At 32.3% G+C, this 20,000-nt stretch overlaps 1 protein-coding gene across 12 annotated transcripts in view; it reads left to right on the top strand.

The window, feature by feature from the left end:
* The window catches only part of LOC145296730 (receptor-type tyrosine-protein phosphatase T-like), a 934,355-nt gene that overhangs the window by 556,189 nt on the left and 358,166 nt on the right, over window positions 1-20,000 (top strand). For all 12 annotated transcript variants that reach the window (XM_080142749.1, XM_080142743.1, XM_080142746.1 and 9 more), the window contains exons 15-17: window positions 3,405-3,495; window positions 17,459-17,726; window positions 19,901-19,943. In XM_080142749.1, the coding sequence (XP_079998875.1) occupies window positions 3,405-3,495; window positions 17,459-17,726; window positions 19,901-19,943 (402 nt within the window). The remainder of the gene's footprint in view (window positions 1-3,404; window positions 3,496-17,458; window positions 17,727-19,900; window positions 19,944-20,000) is intronic.

Genomic DNA, 20,000 nt, shown 5'->3' with positions numbered 1-20,000 from the left:
CAGAAAATGAGCTCTGATTTATGAAAGTATGATAGGTTATGAAAAGAAGGGGCTGTAAATACATAGATTCGAATTTAGGAGTATCAAAACCACAGCAAAATATGATGAGAGTAAAAATAAAATAGATAAACCCCATAATTTATCATACCATACCTGTTCACACTGAAACACTTATCACAATATTCTGTGGATCTATATTAAAAAAAAAACCTTGTTAAACTTTTTGATATATTTCCATTCTATGGAGGTCAGGCGCGAACGAACACCCACTAATTTTATTATACCATATTTCTTCAAACTGAAACATAATTATGAAAGTATAATTACGCTGATAGATATGAAAAGTCTTTATTAAAGTTTGTGCTTATTTCCATACTATGGAAGCTAGGTGAGAACGCAGACCCTACAATTTTATTATACCATCCATATTTAAGTTAAAACATACTTATCAAAGTATTCTTATGTACATCTATATCAAGAACACTTGTAAACGTTTCATTTTTATTTCAATAATTTATGGATCAGGCGTGTACACAGATCCCACTGAATCATCATTATACCAGATCAAACATATCCATGCCTGTGTCTCGATACATCTTCTATCATTATATGTGATCCGTTTCCAAAAATAGTCAACAATACGGAAGCCTATTCGTGACTAGACACACACTCACAGACGTTCAGCTTTATATTATATGTATATATATCACCTAGACTGAATGAACTACAAATAACACTGCGAAAAAAAAATACCCACTACCACTAATACAGCAAGGTATTGGACTGGCTGACAAAATTCCAATAAACCAACTAAGAACCACAAAAGAACACAACAAAGAACAAATTCTAGCATACGTCTCTACACACAACACAAACAACCCAGAACTATTCACACAGATAACAAAAAACCTTATCCTCCTCAATCAGAACGACAAACTAAACAACATACTTAAAACAACAAAAATAATAAAAAGCAAACGCCAACCCAAAAACTTAAAACACATCCTAACTTCCTGAAAACTCGTCCCACATACTACAAAAGGAGTTACAAAATGCAACAAACCGCGATGTGGAGTATGTGACATAATAATAGAAGGTAACACATTCACATTCAAAAACCCAGCACAAACATTCAAAATACAAAAGGATCTAAATTGCACCTCCAGAAATGTAGTAACAGCATGAAACAAATCCTACATAGGCGCCACCAAAAATTTCAGCAATAGCGTGGCCTTACATAAGAGCAACATCAAAATTGCAGATAACAGCCACCTCTATGTTTCAAAACACGTACACACATGCAGTAGAAACAGTTTCAAAATAATGCCAATCTTCCAAACAGACAATTATTTTTATTTACTTACACAGGAAAAAAACTTCATCAACAGAGTCACTCCTGAACTGAACAGAACCTAATACCATCACACAAAAACATTAAATGCAAGGTACACTCGCATGCACACGCATACACATACACATACACAACAATACATAAATCAGAACCGACACATAAAAACACACACACGTGCGCGCATACAACCACACACAGACATAACACCTCTATCTCTAATACAACACACTGAACAATACCACCCCTACTTAACCTCGAAACCAACAACACTAGGAGACACCTAGAAGCATAGTATAATACCTGTTCCAACACCTCGCTCCCTCCTCAGTCAGGGGAGGAGAACCCCCTCATGACTGAAACGACTATCATCTCTTCTATCATCCCCCTCCCATAAACTATACCCCCTCCAATGCCCCCCTTCCGGGGAACAAAATCTTCCCCACACTAGGAACCGATCCTGGGTCTGGCCATACCCACGTGGGGAGACAAATAAATAGAAATATTAAAAAATCATCTATTTTAAATACACCCCTCTTTCTAAACAAACATAATATAAGACTAAAACGAAAAATCACAATACTAAAATCCAAGAATCCAAAAAATAAATATCAAAATAGAATGAAAACACCCCTACCCTTACTTCAGAAGAGCCAGTGCCCCCTCCCCACACATACACATTAGTAACGACCTCGGACCACAGCCGCCTTCCTAAGGAAGCAAATAATCCCAAAATACTATAAAACAATATACACATTCCCAAACCAATAAAAGCAACCACACACACGCACACACACATAAACACACACGCACACACACACACGCACACACACATACACACATCCTAAAGGAAAAGAAAAAAACATTAGCAGAAAGAGACAGCGACTACAGCGAGGTCAACGCCTCCCTGGACAAACCAAATAAAAAAGCAATAAAAATTTAGCATACCAATGTATAATAAACACTTACAAGCTTTCACCCCTTGGAAAAACTTCAAACTAACTAGGAAAATCGCCATTTTTACACATTTGAAAATAATTTCTGACGAGGACGCATCATAGACCGTCTGAAACGCGCGTAAACGATTTCAATGACTTAAAACCATTATTACAATGACCCAAACATAATTCTCAATGAAAAACCAAGACACGGAATAATAAAATAATGTTCAAAAATACACATTGTTGGTGACTACTCCCTTATTTAAATATATATATATGTATATATATATATATGTATGTGTGTATAGATGTATATATATATGTATATATGTATGTGTATATATATATATATGTATGTGTATATATATGTATGTGTGTATAGATGTATATGTGTATATATGTGTTTATAGTTGTATATCTATATGTATATATGTGTATATATATATGTATATATATGTGTGTGTGTATAGATGTATATCTATATGTATATATATATGTTTAAATATATGATCAAATATAGTGGGGTATGTGGATGTCCGTTGTGTGTTTGGAATTTATTGTTTGTTTTGCGAAATGGGTGCCTATATACTTATTAATAAAGTACTTTATGTTTTATTGTCAGGTTTCTGCGACCTTTAAATATCTGCATTTTATTTTATCATCTTTTTTGCTATGAAAATGGTTTTACTTCCTATAAAAAAGTTAATCTCTTTTCTGGGAAATATATATATATATTTTTTTTCTCTCATAACATGTTTCTCTCATAACACTTAAAAACACATGTGTAAGATGAATTTCATAGAAAATCGGAATAAAATATCACGAGTGTGGATTAAATACATCTGGATTTGAAATGTTAACTAACGATATATATATATATATATATATATATATATATATATATATATATATATATATATATACACGATAGGCACACTTTTGTATTTTCCAGAAGTTTGGAATTAATTGTTGTATGATAGCTGTGTCTACACTCGGGTTTGTTTCTGAATGTATATGCATTTATTGAAGTCTTGTACACGCGTCACTGTATAATTGTACAGAGAATATGATTCATTTTGCTCCTTCGTGACGATTATTTATTTATTTTTTACTAGCTCCCTTGACACCCCATAATCCGAAGATTCTTGAAAAATCCGAAAATTCAGTAACTGTTGAGCTAAAACCGAGAAAAGACAAAGACGTCAGGTACGTATAACCGACATCTTTTTTGTATTATTATTATTATTATTATTATTATTATTATTATTATTATTACTACTACTGCTACTGCTGCTACTACTATTACTACTACTACTACTACTACTACTAAGGAGTAGTCATACACGCCATCACCAAATATTTCTATTTGAGAACAACTTGTGTTCTCTGGACTCTAAAACACATCACGTGTTCTCAGATTTTCAGTATTCTCTACCTCTATCGATAAGCTTTGTAAAAGAATTTGCGTAAAACAACATCCGTTTTCCGTTAGTTTCTAGTTGGTAACGACCGTTGGTTTTCACTGGAATTCGGGTTGCAATCAGCTTCTCAGATTTTATTATTATTATTAATATTATTATTATTATTAGTAGTAGTAGTAGTAGTAGTAGTAGTAGTAGTGTCGTTGTGTTTATTAATCGTATTTTCTTAAGTTCAATTTTGTAAGGGACTACAACTTTTTAATCTCTTTGAGCATTATATATTCGTTTTTGGTGATAGTAACGATTTTTTTTGTTTATTTATTACCTTCAAACAAACTGCATGTTATTCAATTTTGTTACGCCTTTTGACACACAGCAATGAATATTGCAACTCCAAGCGTAATAATTTTGGGTCATGTTTAACAGAGGACTGTTGAGAATTAAGCAACAAGATGTTTGTTTACAGTACGTTTAAACTTCTGCGGTTTTATTCAGTCAGGAAAACAGCCGGGGGAAGGAAAATATTAGAGCAAAAGCGTTTCTAGAATTTTGATCTTTTAATTAGTCAGGAGTTTGGACGCCGAGAAATCACTGGTGCTATGAGTTCATTACAAAACATTCTATTTGCGTATCTAAATAACAGGCACGGAGATGCAAGATGGCGGCAATATGATCAGTTAGAGCCTGGTTAACTGTGCGGGACCTATTAGATTTTATACTTTTTTTGGATCGTGTCTGAGAGTAAAGAACTTGTAGTTGATTAATCAGCCGGAATGTCGCAAAAATACTTCATGCATATTTGAATTGCATTATATATATATATATATATATATATATATATATATATATATATATATATATTATTTTTATTGATGTAGATGAATATTACATAGTCGATACACTGAACATACTAATGTGCCGGACAATTGTTTGGCAAAAATAAAAGTCCAAGTCAGGCGATGTAATATGGCTTATGTGTCACTGTAGACGACTGATTCTCAAATAGAAGAAGAAAAATAGAGTTTGTTATAATAATAAAATGCTAAATTCAAAATTAGGAAAGGGATGAGGGAGCGGCTAGGTTAGGTACCATTTCAGACTCACAATATAGGGAGGGATAGTATAGTGGCTGTAATATTTGTCTATATTAATAAAAATATTACATTTTACTCTTTTTTATTGAGCACTCTTAATAACCTCGTTTTAATTCATGAGTGTTCCCTCTTTTAAATTTGGGATATATATATATATATATATATATATATATATATATATATATATATATATATATATGTATAAAGGATGATTTTAGTGTAATTTTCTAGAAAAAGAATTAGCACAGCTTCTTTGCAGCAGCTTGTCAATGTCTTCAATGTATATATATATATATATTTCCAGTTTATGTTGCTTGTGAATAGTAGGCCGAAGGGTTTTAAATATGGGTTCTTGTAGAGTAAATTATTTGTCATGGCAATCGTTATTTAAGAAGGTTTATTTTTGTAGTTATTATAAGATATGTGCATAGTCGGTTTCCCCTCATGTCTATAATAAAGCGTGGTGTCATTAAAATACACTCATTTCAGACACGATTTTATCAGGGAGGTCATTTATGAATACCAGGAACAATAAAAGTTCCAGGATCAAACCTTGATGCACACCTGCATAATTATCTTTTTAGACGAATGACCATCGACGACAACTTGGATTTTTCTTTTCTACTTTTACGGATCTAGTCACGTTAAGTATTCGTTAAGAAATAAGATATGGATATTTTATGAGAAATATTTTTTGTGCAAGACCTTCTCAAAGATTTTGTATATATAAAGGCTGACAGATCTAGCTACTCCTATCTCATCGATTTAATGCAATATGCTTTTAGAAATGACCGTTTTTATATCCACGGTAGAACAGGCTTATCCATATCCACAGAGTTTGTGAGACATAACGTTAGCATATACAAGATGGCGGAAAAGTGCTTGATTTATTACAGAATGAAAAATGTTAGAAAAACTGAGGGGTGGAGATGGGGTGATAATTCAGCTGTTAGTTCCTCACGCGAATTCTTGAATATTGGTACAACGGAGGCAATTTTCCAGCTATCGGGAAAGCAAGCCTCGGCTGTGGTATTGATGTCTCAAAAGTACAAGGGCAATCTAAGCGGAACGTTTCATTATTAATACGACATGAATGAGATCAGGCTAATATGTCTTAGAGGTGTCTAGGTGTTTTATGATATCACGCACATAAGAGATTTTTTTTTTATCTTAAAGTGTCGTTTCCGATCGCCATGCAGAAATTGGGAAATAGCAGTTTGAGGGATCTAAGATGGAGTTGGAGACGAAACGCAGGACAGGAATGTTAGCTTGCTATGTTGCGAGGTTTTCCCATGTTTTTTGGGTTTTTTTTTTTTTTTTTCAATAATTGAACTTATTCCACCCACATAGGCATATGACTATTTCGATCTTTCATTTCGTGGAAGGTAAAAACAAAATATATTTTAATATGCTTTAGTATATAATCGGAGAGAACGCAGTCAGAACTAAGCGAAAATAACATCTAATACGGGGGAAAAAACAATGGAAACTTAAAAAGCTCCCTTTCACTATCAAAGATTTGCTTTTATGAAAAGATTTTAATCGAAATACTACAAATATTTGAATAAATAATTACGTCAGAGTTACTTTATTTGTAAGATTTGTAATCAAATGAAATTCAAACATAGTATGATGTATATAGCACAATCACTAGCATATGCACAGACATATACATATATATATATATACATATATATATATATATATATATATATATATATAACCATTACTAATAAAAACTGAAAATCTACTACCAATAAAATAAAACTTACTAATAATAGAAACATCCTGAAATGTTTGTAAATTCATTACAATAATTAATCAATAAAGTAAATAGAGATATTGATAATGAATGTACACCCCCCCCACACATATATATATATATATATATATATATATATATATATATATATATATATATATATTGTGAAAAACAAGTCATATTAAGCTATACCTGCAAATGAATAATTGGAAAGTACGCGGACTTACAGCAATTATAGCGATTACAGCAGTCCGTTCATGCCAAAAGTAAAAGCTGTTATGCGAAAGTTATAAAGGAGTGAAAACAGCATTAATAGACATGTTTTTAAAGTTGTATTTAATGGAATATTCTTCAAGAATAAAATGTTTCATGTATATATATATATATATATATACTAGAAGATGTGTATATATATATACTAGATGTTTATATGTACATATTTATATACTAGAAGATGTGCGTATATATATTAGAAGATGCATATATATACACTAGAAAAATATATATACTAGAATATATATATATATATATATATAGATGTACGAGAAACTGAATATAAATGTACTAGAAGATGTATACATATATACTAGAAGATATATATATATATATATATATATATATATATATATATATATATATATACTAGAATATGTATATAAATATCTTCTAGTAATATATATATATATATATATATATATATATATATATATATATATATATATATATATATATATATAATTGCTCTTGACATATCAAAGGCCTTTGATAGGGTATGGCATAAAGGTTTACTTCACAAGATCTCCAGCTATGGTATAGCTGGAAATGTCTTCTCAATTATTAAATCATTTCTCTCTGATAGGTTCATAAGAATAGTAGTTGATGGGCAAAAATCAGAAGCTCACAGTATAAATGCTGGAGTCCCTCAGGGGTCCATCCTGGGCCCAACTCTTTTTCTGATCTACATTAATGATCTTCCAAATCACATCCTTACATCATTCGTAGACATTTTTGCTGACGACACTACCATTTATGGTAGCACATCTAAGACAGTAAACGACCAAGTTCTCTCCGATTCTCTCTCCTCTGATCTTGATCACGTTGTACAATGGGGAAAGGAGTGGCTGGTTACTTTTAATGCATCTAAAACCAGGCTTCTATCTTTACATCATCAACGTTCTGATCCCCATCTGGCATCAATTAAAATGAATGGCTCTCGTTTTGGGGAGGCCTCAAGTTTTGACAGGCTTCTGGGCTTGACCTTTACTCCTGATCTTAAATGGAATACGTACATCAAATCTTTTGCCAAGGCCGCTGGAAAAATGGTCGGATCCTTCTATCGATCCAGTAGATATCTCACTGCTGATGCAATTCTCTATCTATATAAGAGCCAGATACGTCCAAGGATGGAATACTGTTGCCACATATGAACAGGAGCTGCTAGAAAAGACTTGTCCTGCCTTGATAGGGTTCAAAATAGACTTTGTGGCCTGGTGGGAGATGTCTTTTTCTCTTCGCTGCAACCTCTATCTCACAGAAGAGATGTTGCGAGTTTGTCTCTGACGTATCGTTATTTTCATGGAAACTGTTCGACTGAGCTCCAATCTATGTTCCCCCCTCGCCAAACTTTCACAAGAAACACTAGACTAGCTGAAAACATTATCAATAATTTTCCCCACTCTTTATCTGTACCTAAACCTAAACATAGATTCCATGATCAAAGCTTCTTTCTTAGAACTGCACGCCTGTGGAATAGCCTTCCGTTTTCCTGCTTTCCAGCTGTCTATAATATGGTTGTCTTCAAGTCCAACGTGGAGAAGTTTCGGATGAGCCGTTCCACTTAAGTTAACAAATTTACCGAACTTCGATTACTATATTGTCCTTTTAACTACAGTACACTCTTTAACCCTTATCCTTGAGTGGCCTATCGGCCTTGATAAGTGGTGACGCCTATGTAAATATATATATATATATTTTTATATATATATATATATATATATATATATATATATATATACACTTGTGCCCGATATTATTCATACCCCCCTTTGAAAATTGAGTTTATTAGGTGTAACTTTGTAAGAATTTATTGTTTACGTCCATATTGATACATATTCTTAATAAACCTCTTCTGATCATTTTCGTCAATTTAAAATCTCGGGATACTTGTAATAAAAGAAATATACAGCTATTTATAAAATCTGCAATGTTCAAAAATAATCATACCCCCCTTATTTTTTCAGTATTAATCGAGTTTCTGACTGTTTGTTTCCTGTTTGATTCTTATTTTGAATGCTTTTATACAACCTTTGATTAATTTCATTTCGTTTTTTGCATTTTTCAGAAATTAAAATGATATCAACTGAAAACCAATAAAAGAATAAAAATTATTAGAATGGGGAAGAAAAAAGAGCTTAGTAATGATCTTAGGACTAAAATTGTGAATTCACATAAGGATGGTTTACGTTACAAGTCAATTTCCAAGAAATTTAAGGTCCCTACAGCAACAGTACAGAGCATCATCAAAAAATTCCAGAGCCACCTCACAACAAACAACTTGATTGGTAGAGGAAGGAAAAGGAAACTGTCTGCTAGAGCCACCAGGAATATTGTAAGAAGTGTTAATGCAAATCCAAGCACCACTACTAAGGACATTTTAGAAAATCTGGAGTCTTCTGGCATAAAAATATCAAGGCAAACATTGCAAAGGACTCTGCATGAAAATGGTCTGAAAGGAAGAAGACCAAGAAGGACTCCATTGCACATCGGAAAACACCTTGCAGCACGTCTAAAGTTTGCTAGGACCCATGTGAATTCTCCAGAGTCCGTTTTCTCAAGTATTTTGTGGACTGACGAAACAAAAATTGAATTGTTTGGCCATATGGATGCTTCTTACGTTTGGAGGAAGAAAGGAGAAGCTTACAACCCAAAGAACACCATACCCACGGGGAAACATGGTGGTGGTAGCCTAATGTTTTGGGGCTCCTTTTCGGCTAGTGGTCCAGGTAGTTTGGTCAAGATAGATGGAACCATGAAGAAGGAGCAATATTTGGAGATACTCAAGAAAAACATTAGACAGGATGCGAAGAAGCTCCATTTAGGACCAAACTGGGTCCTTCAACAGGATAATGATCCAAAACATACTGCCAAAATAGTCAAGAAATGGTTTGAGGATAATCAAATTAATGTTTTGGAATGGCCTAGCCAGAGTCCCGACCTGAACCCTATCGAAAACCTATGGCACATATTGAAAACTGAGGTTAAAAAGCGGAAACCTAAAAATTTGAGGGATTTGGAGAACTACTGCATTGAAGAATGGTCAAAAATCAGTGTTGATGCTTGTAAAAACCTTGTTGATAAATATCCAAAACGGTTAAAGGCAGTTATTAAGAATAAAAGGCATGCTATTGACTATTAGTAAGAGAGGTATGAATAATTTTGAACTAGTGCCATTATTGTGTTTCTTTGTATAATGTTTCAAACTTGCATAATTTGTTTATTTGTTGAGTTTAAATTAAATGTTTATGCTTGATTTATTGTTTGAAATCCCTTTAATATTGTCTACCTTCTGGTTTGAGCAATATTCTTATAGAAATCTCAATGATCCGAGGGGTATGAATAATATCGGGCACAAGTGTATATATATATATATATATATATATATATATATATATATATATATATATATATATATATATATATATATATATATATATATATAAAGAGAGAGAGAGAAAGGCTGGAAGATGTACACCGTTTTGTCTAGTATTTAGCGTAACGAAAATTCCTTTAAAGAATTTAGTAAACAAAAGAAACTGAAACATGTGCATTCGCTTATTCTTTTTTTTTCTAAACTCTTCACGCTTGTAAATAAAAATATTCGAGCTGAGATCAAAAGCAAAACCTTAAAACGATACTTATATACTGAATTTCATATCTACATTTCATATCATTGAATATAAAGGTTTAGAGTTATCCTTACACAAACACACTCTACATTTTATAGTTAAATAGATATACATGATATATCTTACAGGGTGTATTTATCTCTTTAGATCGATAGAAAAAAGTAATGTTTTAAGTATAAGTCTACCTCTTTCTAACGAAAGTCCATTTGAATTTGGAGTGTATGTACATTTTATTGTATTGTAATTTACGAATACAACAAAAAAACGCATAAGTCCGTACGCTTTAATCTGAAAAGAACTGTGCTTTCAACACATATCAATATTGGTTCAGCGTTACGATATCGACAATTGAATTATGCAAATTAACTTGCTATACCTAATCAAATATTCTAAATGTCTTTAGCCAATTAAATATTCAAGCTCTCCGTGTCAGAACGGATTTAAATGCAGAATTTCAATTTTCTAATCATTTACATTTTATCTTTTTCTACTGGTAGATGAATTAATTCTGAGGATTTATACGACAGGACATGGATAGAATATCTGCATCCTACTGTCTTTCCTTTTGGAAATATTTCATTTCTATTGTAGAATCTAATAAAGAAGTAACGATTATCTCTGAAAATGTCTGAATATTACCCTTCGGAATCAATCAACACATTTTTTTTTCAATTTCAACATTAATGCTGCGCGCAAATGATGGAAATTTTAGAATCAAAGAGCTAATGAAGGCACATTGTAAAAAGACTACTCGGAAATAAGACAGCCTTGTCAAGATACGTTTTTAAAAAAAATCTTTTAAGTTTCTTAGATTTTAATGTAACTCATCTCTTGAAAAATGTGTAAAGAGGTGTATCACTTTAATTATATATCGAGTTGATTCCCTTCAAACTATATACTCTGGTATAAAAAAGAGACTGATATCAACGGCATCTCGTTCTTAAACGTTCAATAACTGCCAGTGAAAGTCGATTGGTTCGCTTTTTCTGCACGAGTTAATTCAGTGATGCATCTTTGTTTCTGACGATCATCCATGGCAGAAGGTTGCTTTCTTAGATTTTACACGGTCGTTATATAAATAAAAGAGATGAATCTTTCATCATATGCTTTAATGGGTTATAACTATTGAAGGGGTTTACTTGATATAGCGAGTTTCTGCTATGTAGGTATATTTTAGAAGGGGCAGCCTTATATTAACAGTTTAAAATCAACCTACTTTCCTAATGACAATGACCACATAGAGGGATTTTAAAGCAACTTAATCAACATAATCAACAAAACTAAAGTGCAAAGCCAACAAACATCCCAGCCCAATAGTTAAAAAAATTAATGGCCTCACAAGTAATGTTAAAAATAAAACAGAAATCTTTGTGCCTGCTGATAAAACTAAAAACTATTTAAAAATGTATTATCAAACTTACAAAGATTTAATATACAAGGAACTAAACAAATCTTATAAAGTAGTAACACATCGTTCAGTACACACCATGCATGTCCAAGCAAAGAGTTAGCTAAAACCTCTGTATTTAAATAACCGCATCGAAATTTTAACCCCAACCACTCCAAAATTTTCTTTAAAGGACAATAAACCTAACTTTTGAAGTAACCCATCTATCAGACTGATTGGCCCTTCCAATTCCTATTTGGACAAAATAAGTATAAATATCCTAGACAGGAAATAAGCTTCTCTCTCTTTGGCAACCCTCAGACAAGTTTATAGAATTGTTCCTAAATCTAAAAAATAAATCCAAGTTAAGCTTCATAACATTTGGCATTGATGATTATTATAAATCTATCTCTGTTATACAATTAAATAAGGAAATCATCTGAACAAAAATCCATCCAAATCTCCCCAAATTAAAAATTAGGTCAATATTACTAACCAGAAAAAAACCATGAATACAATTTGGTAACAAGCTCTAAACAAGAAAATACACCCTGGATTACTTTGATATAGAAATGGATGCGTCAAACTCTGCCTAGGTGACTGATTTGGTCTGACTTTTTCTATTAAATAAACATAAATGTAGATTTAAAAATAGCAATTTACAAAGAGATATATATAGGGACGACCCTCTATTAGAAACGAGAGCAAGACTCAAGATATTTATTATTAAATTAAAAGAACTGTTGCTAAGCATAACAATAGAAAATGAGAAACATACCTTACACCTCCTAGACCTAACCCTAACCATATATGTAGGATAATACAGCATTTACCATAAGCCCATTCTATCATTACACTATGTCTATTAATCCTCAAATCAGCCTAGATTTGTCATTAAAGCAATCCAGGAATTCGTTTCAACCAGAATCTTAACCCTATCTGCCAAACATACCATATTCGAAGAAAATTTTAACTTTTAAAAGATTGAACTAGCTAACCTAGGATACACTGACAAAATAAATTACAACACAAGGCATAATTACCCGTAACATGACCAAATATAGACAAAACTGCAATAATACCAAATTTTAATAACTATTAGCAAAATAAACATACTAAGAATAATTTTGAAAAATAGCAAATCCTCCTTAAATATTAGAAGAAAGAACTCCACGTGATTCAAACCACCCCCAACAATAGAGTAAAAATCAATACCTCTAAAGAGTTATTTAAGATAATAGGACACTCATTTATACACCCTCACAAATACAGCATTATCCTAAATAAAAATCCTATCAAAATCGTCTTCTCTACTTTGCTAACCTAAACAATTAGTAACTCTAATAATGAATAAATCTGCAAAGCCACAATGATATATGATATTCATAACAAATAATAATTCATTTACCAGAAAACCAATCCCGTAGCCAGTAACAATAGACATAACTAAATGACACAATAAACAATCTTCAGAGCACCTGAACTCAATTACTCCACGCTCATAGACAGTAGATCCCCGAATATACAAAATTCCTTATAAAATCTAGAATATCTAAACACCCGCAATCGTTCTCCCACAAGACAACTAAACCGAAAATTACCATCTCTTTCCTAGTAAGGAACTTTAAAAAAACACATAAATTTATCCTAAAAATCTAAAATATTAAGACAGTCGAGATCGTCCAGCCCAAGTTCACAATACTGCCTCCCCTGCACCGCGGAGGTCATAACAATTATTAAAGCTCCAGAGTATTAAATATCGCGCGTTCTAAATCAGAAATCATATCCGTATAAAGCCGCAAAAGAAGATTTAGATATGAAAACACTCAAAACTCTGCCGATAAACTTCCTTCAAATGTGGACTAGTATCTGTTATCTCTATAATCAACAGTCTGACATAAACCCTCCCTGGTTTCTAATTACAATTTTCGCCATTGCTATAACCGGTTGACTAACCTATCTTACATGCCCAATCTAACACGTTGCATCTGACACTGGATAACAACTCCCGTTTTGCAAGGTACTTCAACCAATGTACACCTTCCCATCAATTCAACCTCTACTTTACATATCATCCAACTAGACCTCAGCTGTAGGGAGTATCTCTCTTTTACTCTCTCCCTCACATTTATGCTTTAACGACAGAATAGAAATATCACCAGAACACTCGGACTATCCCGGAATACACTTTCCCGCTTGTTCTTTTAAACCTATCCAGTAACCAACCTATACATACCAATGTTAATATGCAATATTAAGAAATTATATATATATATATATATATATATATATATATATATATCCTCTTTATATACTCATCATCACTAATCAAAGTTTCCCCTAATACACTTGCCAGACAGATTTTACTCATAACGGCTTTATTTTCTTCAATTAAAGCCTAATTAAAAATGTATCAGCACCCGCTGCTCTCCAACCCCACAATTCAATCCTAATATCTGAAAACATCCTCTTAGTGTCGCCCTCTAGAATTAAGCTTTCTCCATATAAATAAACCCCTATAATTGCCATATCTTTATACAAATTCAACATTACATCTTAATAAATCTGACCTATTCTAACCTGATGTATTTAGATTACATTAGAGAATTCTCACAGATAATACCCATGACATATACCAAAGAAAAAGTTTTTAAAAAAAGTAAATCTCTAAACCTGTCCTTCTAAGTTAAACGGCTTAAATTTTAAGGTCTGTAGGCTCCTCTTACCAGTGACTTTTAGCACACTCTATTCTCCTTACTCCTCTCTCATCTCTTGGTTTTCTGATCTTACACTCAGCTACTGATATTTTAGTTTTCTTTCTTTTAACACGGGTCTCCAAACTAGCTATTTCTCAAACGCTTGAGTTCCGACCTGTGTTAGAATTTATTCCCAAAATCATAGTTTCCACTTACCTAGAACCAAGCATTACTCCTAGAAGTAATTATAACATTCGTGGATCATTTTGGGACGGACACGTAAATTGAAATAAGGAATACCCACATCATCAACCAACGACATATGCATTTCCATTCCGGACATAAGAAACTTAGAATCAAAAACTGCATGTTGAAATTTATTGAGCTCCAAAGTAATTTTGATTTATTATATTCTCGTCCCAGATTTAATATCCAAAAAAATTGTGAATGCCCATTACCAACCGCAATACGTTACCTTTAATCCCCTTTTAACCCGGACGGAGACTACATTTCTCACAAAGAAACTTATATTTATATATAAAAATATTTCGATACTACTTTGCACTCAACAAGGACCTAAACAACTTTGCATTAGATCTCTTCTCTTCCGCCTGAAAGAATTTTCTCCTAATTTATATTTCCTTTGTTGTAGTATTTTCATTTTATTTATTTTCTTTATTTCACTTGGCTCTTTATATTTTTATACTTTTTTATATCCATTTTTATTTTCCTATATTTAATAACTGTGTATTTTTTATATCTTTATTATTTATTATTACTCTATAATTCTAATATTTTTATATTATTTCATAAAATACTTTTTTTGTATTTGTTATTTCCTTATTCTACCATCTGTTTATCGTCTGTCTTATTCACATAAAAATATTACTATATTGTATTCCTTATAATTTAGCCCCTTCACATGTATTATCTTACTATTATTCTATAATAATTTATATTTGATTTAATTACTGATATAATTTTTGATACGCCTTCTTAAATATACCGACATAGCATAAACTCCCTATTTCAAGTAAACTTTCTCCGTATCTATAACCCATTAAAACATAAAGCATCTTCTTTATATTAACTTACCCTATTTCTCCTTGAGTGTTAAATCACGCATATTGTACACATATATTAAACTCACCATGAGTGATATACTATACATATTTATATAATAAAAGCTGTACTTTACTTATACACTACTTATATATATATATATATATATATATATATATATATATATATATATATATATATATTATAATCATTTTATCTTTGAATATATATATATATATTATCATTATATATATATATATATATATATATATATATATATATATAAATCATTGTATAATAAAGGCTATACACCTCCTATAATATGGAAATCAATTTACTTAGGGCTCCTTCTCCATATTCTATCTCTCACTGCACAATTATTTCTCTCCTTATGTAACTATCGCTAGACGTCGCATCCCTGTTATATTACCTAACATCTTCTCTCCTCTTCTAATGAGAAGCATTAGGCTTCGATATACCACGGTATAAAGAGGTATTGCTTACCTCATACCCCTAATTAATGTATCGCCTTCATTGGATAAAAGAATAAATCTTGTACATTAGTATATATTTTATATTCTCCTTTCCTTTTTTATTGTTTTCTATATAAGCTCCAAAACAATTTGTTGAGCTTTGCATTATACCGAAAAAATCTTCTCTTTAAGAATTAATTTTTTTCTGTTTACTTATAAATCACGTATATGTGTATTATCCCTCTGCCCTCCCCTGATTTTCCATTTTGATGAGTTTTAAATGTCTAATAAATGGAAAGCGGAAAACATATATTATTAATATTCATTGTTTTTCTTCCATTATGATACTATATATATATGGTCAGGTCATGACATGTCATATGCTACTGGTACCATGTAACCCAGTACTCCCTGCCTCATGGTCGAGTGACCTGCGACTAAACTGGTTCCCCCACCAGATTTGTTTGGTGAAGAGGGTGGCTAGTCTTCCTGAAGGATTAAAAACAAGACCTTTCAAAGGGCGAATGAACCCTTTTTTGGAGTCAACAGCCAACTAGCACCGTGTATATTTGTGTGTGCATATACATATGTGTTGGGGTGGAGAGGGCTCCCATAAGCCGTGGTGAAGGCAACCTTTCTAGGAGAAGCAAATCTCTGATTTAAAAAGAACATAAAGCGGGATACCAGTACCTTCATTAAGCTGGTCTGCAGTTTAACTTGTTGCTGGCTATCTTGATCTTGCTTGTTGCTGGATCTCAACATTTTGAACCGAGTGAGAGACTTAGCTGTTGCACAAAGCTAAAACTCTGTAACATCATCTTTGTATAGATACTACCTCATGCATTTGTGCCCATGGACATTAAGTGTATGAGGGAGTGGCACTCGTCTGATAAGACGTTGCAATGATCATATATATATATATATATATATATATATATTGTGTGTGTGTGTGTGTGTGTGTGTGTGTGTGTGTGTGTAGAAATACAAACGAAACATTTTTAAGTTTAGTGCATTTTCTCATGTGAACATTTTTTTTCTGTTTTGGCTCAGGTTTTTGCCAAGCTGAATTATTTATAATCACATTATTTCTATAGGAAATTTCCGGAACATCGTTATTTTATGTTCCTGCGAAGGTTTATCTGATGCGCGCAACATATTCTCCATATATATTTCGCATTACGTGAAGTTTCCTGATTAGCACATTGCCATACCTTTACATGAAATCTCAAAAACAATGACAGATGCTCTTAAGACGAAACCTCTACTTTATATAAACACTGGCTACAATAAACCCGTTTAAAATACCTTTAAGTACTTTTTTTCTCTTGATTTTTATCTAATTCTTGTTTTGTTCTTCCTGTATTTGCAGTTACTACAGATTGATCGTTGAGAAGATCAGTGATGGCTACCGATCGAAGAGATCTCTACCACCAAACATTGCTGACGTCACAGCTGATTATTATTCAGCGCTTAATTCCCCGGATGGATGTTATGTTACGGCTCAATTTCCGCCGGGAAACGTGCGAAGCCCGTTCGTGATAGGAGACAATCTCACTTATAGTAACTACTATAATGGGCCTTTATTACCTGACCATGTCTACAACATTTGGTTTGGAGCATTTTCCACTGTCGACGGGGTAAATAAATATGTATTTCCATATGATTCCATTTTTCAGTTTTCATTTTTTATGTTTAATACAATATCGTAACTAGAAATAAACTTAGAACAATGTACTAAATGGCATTAGAAAATACCCAGGTCAAGAATTCGTTGACCTATTCTTTGAGAATATAAGAATACAGTTGTGTAATATAAAAACTTATAATGATATTCGGTGAGAATAATCTGCATTATATAGTTAAATATATGCTTAGGATGTTTAGTAATCCATTAATTAGCATTATGCTTAAGCGCACCCTGATTAAGATAGCTGGTTTGTGCCAGGGTCAAAACACATGTTTAATTTGTTTAACTTCTAAAATTTTCCAATCATCTACCTCAACGAATAATCGATAAAAAATGTAAGTATCGATACATTTTTCGCATTAATTACGTTTTATGTTCAGCTTGAAGAGTCTTCACGGTATCATAACGTTGACATACCGGTTTTCAATTAACAACCGAAGTAAATTATCGTTAAATCCGGTCAGTTCCAGATGGGTGACAATTTTGGGAATTTCAGGTGCTGTATGTAGGAGCACGTCGAAACCTCCCTGCAAAATTTGAAAAATCCTAACGCTGTCATCTCCCATAATGGGGATATAGATGCAACTGGGGGCCACTTGTGAATTTCATACTCGCATGGAACTTCGTCCTTTTCGCATTAATTACGTTTTATGTTTAGCTTGAAGAGTCTTCACGGTATCATAACGTTGACATACCGGTTTTCAATTAACAACCGAAGTAAATTATCGTTAAATCCGGTCAGTTCCAGATGGGTGACAATTTTGGGAATTTCAGGTGCTGTATGTAGGAGCACGTCGAAACCTCCCTGCAAAATTTGAAAAATCCTAACGCTGTCATCTCCCATAATGGGGATATAGATGCAACTGGGGGCCACGTGTGAATTTCATACTCGCATGGAACTTCGTCCTTTGGAGGAAGCCAGTCAAATACGCATAGTTTTAGTGCTGATTCCATTCCATTCTGTATGCATGTAGGAGGACGTCGACACCTCCCTGTAAGAATTGACAAAGCCTAACGTCTTACTCTCTAACGGAGATATAACCGATACTGTGTATCGCTTGTGAGTTCCATACTCCTATAGAATTTCCTCCAAAGGAAGAAGCCGGTTAAACTCGCATTTCCATATTTTAAGTTTAGTTTAGATTTGAATTGTTTGACCAGCAGAAGAAACATCCCTTACACTGATGATTCCTGAAACAAAATTAAACCTTTTATACTTTGGTAATAATTAAGTAAAAAGCACCGAAGTATTGTTTATAAGTGTTTTAACACAGAAAATGCGATTTAAGTGACTTTAAAATGATCTATTAATGAAATGCGTAAGGCGATGTTTTCTCAGTGTGTGAAGTTAAACATTGTTATTAAAATCTACTTACAAATGTCTGCTTCTATAGAAATACGTAGAGTTTAATTCTTCTGTTTTACTTATGGCTAAGTGGTAGGAGTTTAGATGGATAGTCCATAAGAGTTATCAAAAAGGATTAAACACATATGTATTCGGATGAGTATTTTACAAATATATTTATTGTAATATTATATATATATATATATATATATATATATATATATATATATATTTATATAGGTATGCGTGTGTGTGGGTGGGGGGCTTGTTTATATGTTGGGGTGCTATGTTCAAGTTTTGGTATGAATTAAATATGTGCTTGAAGTGATTAGAAACAGAATAATTCACATTTCTGAAGTCATTTCAATTTCTTTTGAAAATTATCTTCCAACAAAGTATATAAAATATTAGACACTAATAAAATATGAATGCAACCGAGTGTATTACTGAGACGCAAAATTTAACAATTTTATTTTAATATACAATTATATGTGTGAATTAAAATTGGTCTAAATTAGTTAATGTTAACATAAAATTACACTAGAATTGAATACACTTTCTAACACTATAACATAAAAATACAACACTTATTATGACTGGGGTATCAAAGTATTTGTCTTACATTTGCATTATGAAAGTTTCAAATAAACGTTATAACTCATACATCTAACTCATTGTATTGGAACTATGTAATCGTGCTCAGAATATTAATACTTTTTTAGAGCAACTATTGAATTGAAACAATTATATCTGACCTTTGATTATATTTTTCATTTCAGGCGATTCAAAAATCATTTTCTAGAACACCAGCTCCTCTTTACAGTAAGTATACTGGATTAAACTTTTTTTTATCTTCAACATTGTTCAGAGTTCAGAATT

This window comes from Euprymna scolopes, chromosome 17 (assembly GCF_053919585.1).
Source record: "Euprymna scolopes isolate OS-2025 chromosome 17, ASM5391958v1, whole genome shotgun sequence".
NCBI classification, from domain to species: Eukaryota; Metazoa; Mollusca; class Cephalopoda; order Sepiida; family Sepiolidae; genus Euprymna; species Euprymna scolopes.
Note: the sequence above shows the minus strand (reverse complement) of the source record. Positions and strands in the feature narration are given on the sequence as shown.